This window comes from Macaca thibetana, chromosome 2 (assembly GCF_024542745.1).
Source record: "Macaca thibetana thibetana isolate TM-01 chromosome 2, ASM2454274v1, whole genome shotgun sequence".
Classification (NCBI taxonomy): domain Eukaryota; kingdom Metazoa; phylum Chordata; class Mammalia; order Primates; family Cercopithecidae; genus Macaca; species Macaca thibetana.
In genome coordinates this window covers 62,869,820-62,880,508 of record NC_065579.1, presented here as the reverse complement: position 1 = coordinate 62,880,508, position 10,689 = coordinate 62,869,820, and the positions used below count along the sequence as shown (strand labels likewise).

At 43.2% G+C, this 10,689-nt stretch overlaps 1 protein-coding gene across 1 annotated transcript; it reads right to left on the bottom strand.

The window, feature by feature from the left end:
* Positions 1–880: 880 nt before the first annotated feature.
* On the bottom strand, positions 881–3,445 carry C2H3orf80 (chromosome 2 C3orf80 homolog). Its single transcript, XM_050779899.1, has one exon. It carries the CDS (start codon positions 3,437–3,439, stop codon positions 2,696–2,698), a length of 744 nt encoding a protein of 247 aa, XP_050635856.1. The 5' UTR covers positions 3,440–3,445; the 3' UTR covers positions 881–2,695.
* Positions 3,446–10,689: the final 7,244 nt, after the last annotated feature.

Below are 10,689 nucleotides of genomic sequence, written 5' to 3'. Positions count from 1 at the left end.
CCCAGATACTGCCCTTACTGCTTTAAAAATGTTTCTATCCAGGCAATCCAACGTTATGAACACACAGGTTCTGTGTGTGTTAATATGGTCTGTTATATGTGTATGTATTCCCATGAGGCATGTTCATTTATCATTAATACTGTTTTAAAGAATTTTTTCCACAAAATTATGCCTGAACAAAATTGTCCTTGGTAAATCAATGGATTGCAAGAAAAAAAACCCCACAGTAGAGTCAAACTCATTTCTATTGAACTGAGGGATGTGAATAAAAGCTTGTGGGTTGGGCAGGTAAAAAACAGGTGAAAACTTGTCATTTTAAAATTCAGTAGAACCTCATTGTGTGATTGGTATCAAGTGTAATTACCACTTTATAGACATTCTAGATTTTAGGGAGAGAAATGTTCCATAGTTGATAAAAGAGAAATATACTTGATCCATATTTTTCATAGGATTTTGTTGAATTTCTTTAAGATGTTATGGTAACAACATATAGACTGCTTCATATACTGGCACAGGTATTATTTGGATATCTAGGTTGATGTTGCAGATACAGGTAACATTTGTGAAATGTGAAAAACAGTAACTTCAAAGAATAAATTATTTTTTAAAATACGGCAACTTTCCAGTTTGAATGGTAAGTAGTATTGATAGCCACCTATAACAAAAATATACGGTATTTGAGTAATATTAATATGTGATTATCTATATAATGTAATTAAATTTTGTACCATTCTCAACTGATATAGCCTCAACTCCTGATACTTTTGTCAATTCACAGCTCAAATTGCTTTAAATGACAAATAGACATATTTCATATTTGGATACACTACCATATAGCCATGCATCTGATAAAATTTGCACAGAGAAAAGATTTTAATGTTTTTGCTATGTTTTAATACACTTCAAATGATTTTTCTTTAGTCACAAGGTCATTAGTTTTTAGAAGTTTAAAGTAAATCATCCTCTTTTATTACAATTCAGACATTTAAAAATTTCTCAGAACTGTCAGACTTTTTCAACCAGCCTTTAAAAGTTTAATCAAATAATTTTCTTCTAATACAAGTCAGATATTTTAAAATTTTTCAGGAGTGGCAGACTTCTTCAATCAGAACAATGTTCTAAAAACATGTATGAGATCCATGTGTGTAATCATTCTTGATATAACAACATTCACCTTTTCCCAAGCAGAGAAACCTTTTGTATTTCCTTCTCCTTTCAGGAGAATGACAAACTGTATTAACACTATTATAAACAATGTGTATATAGTACATAGACAATATGCATATGTACATTACACACAATGTATTAAAATATATTATATTATCTTTTACTTTTAAAGGGCGTGTCACAGAACAGGAAACTGATACAATGACACTTGTTTCTTAAAAGAAGCTGACTGAATCCTTCTGTAGCACATTACCGCACAATTAATGGCTTTAAACAAAAGTTACAAGTCACAAGTTCTTATGTTTTGGATCATGTTGTGGAATGTATTCCAAATGAAAAATGGAGGAGAAAGTGCACAACATCATATGCTTCATGGTATGGCATATACATGTCAATTATTTTTACATATAGTTATGTGATGAATGATACAATTAAGAGCTATACTACATAATGCATACAATTATTATAAAAAGTTATATATTATGCCACAGTACTAAAAATAAAATATATTCTTCTCAAATAGTGAAAATAAGATATCCGTCAATGTTTTTAGGTCACATATGCTTCCTCGTTTGACCATACCTCTGTTTTTCTTTTTTAATGAAATAATTTCATGAATTATTAAACAATAATGACAGAGTATGGGCAATTTCCTGACCATTAATGGCCTACAAAAAGTGATAAGACGATTACCTTGTCATGAATTTGCTGAAATACCCTACTGTTGCATTCAATGCATGATAAAAATATTAGAATAAAAGACAAATAAATATAAATACCTTCTCAGTTATTGAACAATCAAAAGTCCAGTCGAGTGGATACACATGGTTGCTGTGCCCTGAGTAGGTACAGCAACTAACCTTGTATCACAGGTGTTCCCCATAGCCCACTCCCCGCACTCCACCTAATTGTGAAACACCAGCTGTGACTATTTGCTCGATCAGGAAGACACTGAGGGATTTTTTGGGGGTCTGCCGCACAGAAGCGATTCCACCATACCCAAGTGGCGCTCTCCCACACCCACGTGCAGCAGTCCCCGGTCGCAGCTGGTCCTCAACGGCTCCTCGCCCTCTGCCCACCCTGGGAGACCGTGACCTGTCCAGGTGGCAGGTAGGGAAAGGAGAGGAACTGCACTCCTTTCTCCTCAGCCCTAAAGAAGACCGCCCTTCTCTCGACGCACCAAAGAGCTCACAAGTTCTCTTTGACTGGGGAAGCAGGCACTTACGAGTGAACCACAATACGAGGCAAGGCAGAGGGCGGGTACATCCTTCGAAGGTGCGCTTGAGGGTCGCCTGCTGCAGCCGCACCCGCCACACGTGCCCCACGTTTCTTTGAACGGAATGAAACGCAGAGAAACATAAGATCCTGGGAGAACGCGAGGGAGACGAGTGACCCCAAACCGGTTGCGGGGTGCCAGGCAGTTAGGCCAGGGTGCCAGATAAGGTCTGAGGCAGTTGGCAGCGGCACCCCGGCCGTTGCGTGCCACCCGTAGCCCCCAGCCCTGCACCAGCCGCCGATCCCCGAGCGCTCAGATAAGGGGGAAGCGGCCCTCGCCGCCGTCGGGCTCCGCGGTGACCCCGCCTCGCGGGCGGCCGAGCACTGACACTGGCAGCACGACCTCCCCGGGGCTGAGCTGCTGCAGCCGCATGGACTCCTCGTAGGTGGGCAGATACTTGACCTCCTCGTAGCTGGGCAGCTGCAGGAAGACCGGCGACACTACACGCAGCTCGTGCTCTGAGGCGCAGGAGGGGTCCAAGCGCCCGCCGCCTCCCCGGCCTCGGCCGCCGCCGCCACTGTCCAGCAGTGAGTCTTGCGAGCCGGCTGCCGCCTCGTCGCGTAGCAGAGCGGGCGAGTCGTCGTCGTCGTCGGGCGGCCCCGCGCCCCCCAGCGGTCCGGCGCCCCCAGGAGGCCCGGGCCGCTGTCCTGGGCGCGCCTGGCCTCGCGGGTACCTGCGTGGACTGGGGCAGATGATGCGCTGCAGGAAATAGCCGATGGCGAAGAGCACCAGCAGGATGAGCAGCCCGGAGAGCTTGCGAACGAACCAGCCCACGTTGTCCAGGAAGGCGTGCAGCGGTAGCTTGCAGCAGCGTACCGCCGTGGCGTTGGTCGCGTCGCAGCAGCGCTCCCGCTCGCCGCATGCCAGCTCCGCGCAGCCCCCGCCGCCCCGCGAGGGCGCCACCAGCGCCAGCGCCAGCAGTAGCAGCAGCGGCAGCAGAGGCGGCGGCGCTGGAGCCACCGACAGGCCCTCGGCCGTGACCCCAGGTCCCCACATGGCCCGCGCAGACCTCGGCTAACGTCCGGGACGGGAGGCTGGGGAGTCCGTCCGCCCGCGCGTCCGTCGGCCCCTCCCCGGCGCTCCTCTCTGGTCCCGCGCGCGCCGCCTCCCGCGCCTCAGCTACCTGCGGCCGGAGCAGTCCTCACTTGGCCACGCTTGGGCGGGAGGAGGAGCCCGCGGCGCGCCTAGGCTGCGGGAGGCGGCTGCTACTCGCGGCCCAAGCAGCTGCCCGAGCTTCTGATCTTAACCTCGCGCGCCCAACCGCCCGGGCCGGGTGCAAGGGGTCCGGAGCCTCCCTAAATGGCAGAGGCAGCCCGCGAGGGGCTGCCGTGGGCATCTTGGCCCCGGCCGTCCGCGTTTTTCCTCCCCCGCCTTGTCGCTCTCTGGGACTAGAAGGGTTAACTCTCTGCTCTCAGCCCGGGAGCCCCTTGATCTTGATTAATTCAGCCTTCGCGCTTAGGCCCGCCAGACGGGCGGGGGCTCTCGTTCGCGTAGGTGTCTCCGTTTTAAGTGATTGGATTTCCCCAGGAATGTTATTTAAATTGACTTGCGACTGGGATTCGCTTACCATCTTTCTTGTGATCTTCCAATTAAAAATAGATGATGACCATTAATGGCCAGTCAGTCCCCTCTGCTGTCCCAGAGTTTGGGGATGGGGGGCGGGGACCGGCGGATAATTCTGCTTGCAGGCAGGTCCAGGGAACTGAGAACTCGCGATTCCCAGGAAACCTCCAGAACAGGTAGAGAATTTCTCATAGAGGGGCAGATCAGGGCACCACAGAGGTAGCCCCAGAGGGACAGGGAAGCACTCTGTCAAGGTGACCTTAGTTAATCAAGGAGAAATGAGGGAAACGTATTTTCCCAGTGGCTCATCCGACAAGCCCCACTGGGTCCGAAGCACAGAGCAAAGATTTGGGTTGCGGGGGTGAAAGGAGGCCCCCGCCTTGAGCATAAATAACATATCCGTGAAATGTCTAAGGAGGTTGCAAGTGATTGGCAACGTTCTTGAGCATTGATTTGCGCCCAAAGGGTCTTTTTCAAGATTATTATTGTTCGCAAAGTTTGACTTTAAAGGAAGTTTGTGCTCCCACTTAACATGGAACAGCGTTTACCTTGCCTTGGTGTCACCATTCTCTGCGGAAGCCCGTTAGCGCACACAGCACACATAAGGGGTGGCAGTTTCCGCGGTCCCTGACTGGCAGGCACATCTACATGGTGCAGTTAGGCTCTACCCCCATGGTGGATAGAGCCACACCACGGGGAAGCCAGGAGATTGCCACTTTTATTAAGGCAGACTGCAGTAGACAATCATTCCCTCACCCCTTAAACACGAGGACCCCTTGAAGAGAAACCAAAGGGAAAATTCCATAGTCACGGAGAGAAAAAAAAAAAAAAAGTAAAAGCAAAGGAACAATACACAGACAAGATTCAACCGTGGATCAGATAAAAGCAAAGATTTCTCCCTGAGTGAGTCATCGTGTATCTCTGTAACAAAGTGATGATGGAACAAGAAGGTTGGCAATGGTGGTTTGATTGAGACAGGTCATCTCTCAGCCTAAATGAAACATTTTAAATATATGTGCTGGTGTGAACACCTTTCTTTGCCTCACACTCCAAAATGATCCTTTCTACTCAAGAGAAGCTTCTAAGTGTTAGACAAGATATAATACATAAAGCTTGCTTGAGCACAGGTCCCTTTTTTGCAAGCTCTTCAAAAGCCACATTTCTCTGTTATGATCTCTTTGTAGGGAGGCATATTACCTATTTTGCAAAGGCATATTACCTATTTTGCAGTGGATTTCAAATTGTAAAATAATGGGATGAAAATGATTCATTTTAATACAGCGATTTATTTTATTTTATTTTATTTTTTTAGATAGAGTCTTACTCTGTCACTTGGGCTTGAGTGCGGTGGCACAGTCTCGGCTCACTGCAACCTCTGCCTCCTGGGTTCAAGCGATTCTCCTGCCTCAGCCTCCTGAGCAGCTGGGATTACAGGTGTGCACCACCACACCCAGCAACTTTTTGTATTTTCATTAGAGACAGATTTTCGCTATATTGGCCAGGCTGGTTTTGAACTCCTGACCTCAAGTGATCCATTTGCTTTGGCCTCCTAAAGTGCTGGGAATACAGGCGTTAGTCACCACACCTGGCCAGAAAATTATATTCTTTCATTCACCCATTCTTTTGCTAAATTTACACTGAACATTTTCTATGTTTAGGGAACTCTGCTAGATGCTCGTTGTAACAGAAAAATACTGACTCCTCCCCAGCGTGGAGTAAACCCAGGCCTGCACTCCCAGCTTCAACTAAATGGAGTAAAGGAGAGATGGCACAGAAGGCAACAAATGGCAGTTTCCTCTTCTATCATGACTTGTTATTACTCTCCCAAAGGAAAAATAAAATTAATGAATTTCAAACAATTTCAGGAATGAAGGCAGTTCATAGCTTGAGATGGGCTTTGAATATGAAATGGAAAAAATATAAACCCTCTTTGGGTTTTGATTATCTGAGTTTTTGGGATTTCTACCAGTAGTAGCAAGAACAGTGACAAAAGTAAAGGGGGTTATACGGCTGATGATACCTTAGAGAAAGTCCCCTGCTTATTATTATTTTGAAATTACTAAGGAGCATTTAAATGGTTTCATTTCTAGCTACCTTTCAATAGTTAGAATTTGCAGAATATTAGGTAGGACATAGTAGAAGAACAACATAGATTGTACATAGCATCATCAATTAAAGACCCTCTATAGAAACTGGCACCTCTTTATTTCTTCTCTGATCTCTCAGTTTCACTTAATTCATTTCTATTTGCAATGTAACTTATTGTGTACAATCTTTCAAAGGAAAGAATAGAAACCTTATAACTTTAAAAGCCCCAGGAAAGACACAATCTTCATTACTCAGCATCCTTATTATTTTCTTCAGATTCAACACACACATAAATGGGGTAGATTGAGCTGCCCGAAAGTCAAATTCAAGCCATTTAGTGAGGAAGACAGAATTTAATGGTATGTTTCATAGAATGACCACAGTGCAAAAATTAAAACCTCATTTTGTTAAAAAAAAAAAGTTGCACAAAATGTGTTAAGTGAGAACAAGAGAGAGCGAGAGGAAAAAACCCAACATGTGGTGGGAGGAGACTCACCTTTTTCCAAAAAGCATGGTCTTGATAAAGATTAAGAACTTAAACTTCGTTACCATACTGTAGAGCTTGAATGATAGTTTTTGAACATTTTCTCTTCCTGATTTATTTGCATTCACACCAAAGAATGCCAAATTAGCCATACTTTTCAACTTTCTAGAACAGAAGAAGGTAAACAGCACAGCAAAACTGGCTGCTATTTTACCTGTGTCTCTGGGAGCTGTCTTGATAGCTTGAGAAAGACTTAGTGGCTCCATCATGCAACCTTCTGTTCTAACACATGACACAGGCCCAGAAGGAAGTTTTTCTCTGATGTCTGCTGACTGTGGTTTGTGTCTTCAAGCCTGAGAAGTGATGGCTCTGCCCTTTTCATGTCCCTTCTTTGAAACGTCTAGGCGTGGGTAGTTGGGACCTTGTAAACTGTCTAGTCCTTAAGGATTCCTTATTCAGGATGTGCAATACCTGAATACTACCTTAGTACTAAATTATTATAATTGATTTCTTAACTTCCTCATTGTATGATTTCTCTCCACTTGCACATGTGTTCCCTGAGCAACAGTAAATTAAGAGTTTTATTGTAAATAGCATATGTTTGCATGAATATACCTACCTAGAAATGATGTAAGATCTGAGATAATCTGCTTTGGAGCTCTTTCCAGATCGTATTTCTTTCATCACTCATTCAATGAATATTTAACGAGGGCCCACTTTGAGCCAGGCATTCTGCTCCACTTTGAGGATACTATGAAATCAAACCGTTCTTTGTCCTCAGGGAGCTTATTAGGGGAGGGGGAAAAGAGCAACAGTCAAACAGTCAAAATAATGAACTGATCATTCCAATGATCAATGCACACACTGGAGGAGTGCAGGATGCTCTGAGTTTTTGCACTGGACATGATCTGGATTGGGTTAGGACAGTGGTGTTGGCTGGAAAGATGTCCCTAAGAAAGACCTCCTTAAAAAGGATAACAAGGGGAAGCAGAAAGGGGTCCTCTGGGCAGAGAAATCATTATGGACATGAGTCTCTGAGGTAAGAAGACACTTCACATGTCATCTCTTATGGTTGAGGCAAAACTTGTATAATTTCTATCCCAACAATTTTGACTCTGCTCCTAGATTAGCTTTATGAAGAGTCAAGCCGCCTCTGCTGCCATCCAACTTTAAACTGAACCTGATTCTCTGCAGTGGTCTAACAGGCTGTGTGGTTGTACTTATCTGTGTATTTGGTCCTGCCCGGTTTCCCCTTGGAGACCAGGAAAGTTCTAGTGAAATTTCTTGTTCTTTCCACCTCCACATCCCTGACTCGGAGTGGAGTTCAGATTTCCCCTTTCAACTTTATGAGCTGGTAGCTGGCTGACAAAAGGCTTCTGCTAGTCAAATGCTTGAAGTAGGAGAAAAGTCCACGTGGAATGCTTTGTATCTTTTGTCCAAATTAGGAGCAAAAGGAAATAGCTTTCTCGCAAGCTTGAAGTTAGAAACAAAAGGTTGAGTAATTCCAGGCCTTTATAAAAATAATATCTACGTTTATATTTGGACTTTTAGCTTTTCAGAGAACTTCCACATGCATTGTTTTTTTTTTTTTTTTCCTCCTTACTACATTTCTGTGAGATGGGTTGAAGTTATTATTATCCCTTTTTACCAATGAAGATAGGCTAAAACAGCAAAATCAAAGGGCAAATTAGTGGTGGTGCTAACACTGGAATCTAAGGCTTATTACTCCAAATCTAGTTAAAAACAGTGGGCTGGCATCTTACTCCCTTCCTGATTTCAGCTGGACAGTCCAAAGGGATCACTGTGGCGGGAGTCACCTGATTTCCCTTTGACAACTCCTGATGCATCATGAGGCTAATTCTAAGGAAAATAACTGGGAGTTAACCTGGACTGTATTCTGGACCACAAATACAAAATTCTTCTGAGGAAATAAAACTTTTATTTCTGCCATTTTGTGGTAAACTGTTAATAATGGTCTAGGTGATAATGTGACAGGCCAGCTATTTTTGTATGCATTTCTGCAAACAAAAAATAAATTTCCCTCCTTCATTACATTTGATCTTTACCCATGAACTGTATTATCTAATGCTCATCAATAAAAAATAAGAAATGCTTGGCAAAATAAGGACATGTTGAGTTCTAAAACACAAATATGCAGTATTATTTGTCAATAATTTAAACTTCTATATTTAAATTCTTGCTTTATAACAATTATCAGTTAATTTCTTGTGGCAACCTTGTAGAAGAGATTGATAACTTTCACATTATTGCTGATGACATAAAAACTAAACCATCAATGTTATGAGAAATATTTAGTGAGGCCATGAAGATCTGAAATTAGAATTCCAGTTATGTCAGCTGAATGAATTTCTTTCTCACTCATGCTTTTTAAAAATGGTCAGATTGTTCAAATTAGAATATATTTGTTAGTGCGCTGTTGTACCAGCCAAACACTTGCACTGGCAGAAAAATCACATAGCATGAAATTATTTCATTAGATGAATAATTTTTTAAGGTGAAACATTTTTGTGCTCCATTATTTTAATCTGAAACTAGTAATGTATTCTTTGTCTCCGTTTCATTACAAGGAAAAATTGCTTGTCAATAGTTCTTTCTGAATATGTTCTGTAAACCTGGATGGAGTGGGAGATGACCATTCCTGCTCACCAGACCAGACTTTATACTTATAGGGCAACAGGCTAATGGCCTTGACTCTGAGCTTGCCGTTAGTCCCTGGGCAGCAGGGCTGTGGTCCATCTACCCAGCATCCTGCTTCAAACATTAAATGAAATGGGATAACCATCTTCCAAGACACATGCCTTAAAAGCTTTTGAATATACCCTAAATATCCAAATTCTGCTTAACAATTTTCATTGTAGATTTATCCAACTATGAATTTAAAAGGGCCCTTTGGGGTATAATCCTAGTCTTTACTTTCACCTTTCTTTCCTACTCTCTTCCTTTCTGCACCCTTTGCTTCAATAAATGACTTCCTGATATGGCTGCTTAAGATGCCTGCTTTAGAGATGTTCTCCCTTCTCATTTGCTGTGCCCTCCACCAGGAATTATCTCTTTCCCATCTCTGTTGGTCAAAACTATGCAAAATACAGCTCCAGTGACAGCTCCTTTCCAACATCTACCATCTACTGTTTGTGGCAATTCTCATTTTTAAAATTTTATTTTAATAGAGATGTGGTCTCACTGTGTTGTCCAGGAGGGTCTCGAACTCCTGAGCTCAAGTGATCCTTCCACCTTGGCCTTCCAAAGTGCTGAGTTAACAGGCCTCCCAAAGTGCTGAGCCACCATGCCTGGCCGCAAATCTCATTTACTACCTTGTATTTCAGGTAGTTATGTACACATCTTGGCCTTAGGACTTTTAGAAATAAGCTTATGGTGGTAGGCTTTGTGTGTGTGTCTCTGCAGCACACTGGCTTTCTGTCTCTTTGAATACTAGACGTTGGAAGGCTCTCTTAAAGGGTTCACCTGGACGTATGTTGCCTTCTACCCATTGCTATGTTGTTGTTTGGGTGCAATGCCTCACTGTCTGCCTGGGTTCCCTTAGAAATTCGTAACACAATGCTCTCAAATGTTTCTGTAAGCACGTTTCCTGAGCCCTTACTTGCTGTTAGAATGTTCTTCTTACCTCCCGCAGCAAGATTTATCTCGCTGAACTCAAGTCACAAGACATGCAACGTTCACCATTCTGTCTAACAGGCATCACTTACATGTATGGGACTCAGCAGGGACAAAATGAATGCAGCACACCTGTGAAGAGCTTACAGGATTCCAGAATACCATAGTCACATCCAAGAGCCTCTACCAACTTATACATAATAGGCGCTGAATACACTTTTGTAGAATTAATTTACCTAAGTTTATGAATATATTTATGTTTTCAGTATATACTCCTTTTTTGAGTAACAATTCCATGGTTTTGCTACCTGCTGGATGAATCATTTTACTTATGTATTCTTTCAAGCATAAAGAGGATTTCCCCCTTGTTATAGTGACTTGGGATTTAGAGAACTGGCCTTTAATTTACCCCGATTTGCCTTCTGAGGTCCATATGTTCCAGCTACTTGAAGACAGAATGTCAAACTTTTTTTTTTTT

Excerpts from the sequence above, each read along its gene's own strand:
- C2H3orf80 (XM_050779899.1), bottom strand. The coding sequence starts at position 3,439 with ATGTGGGGACCTGGGGTCACGGCCGAGGGCCTGTCGGTGGCTCCAGCG.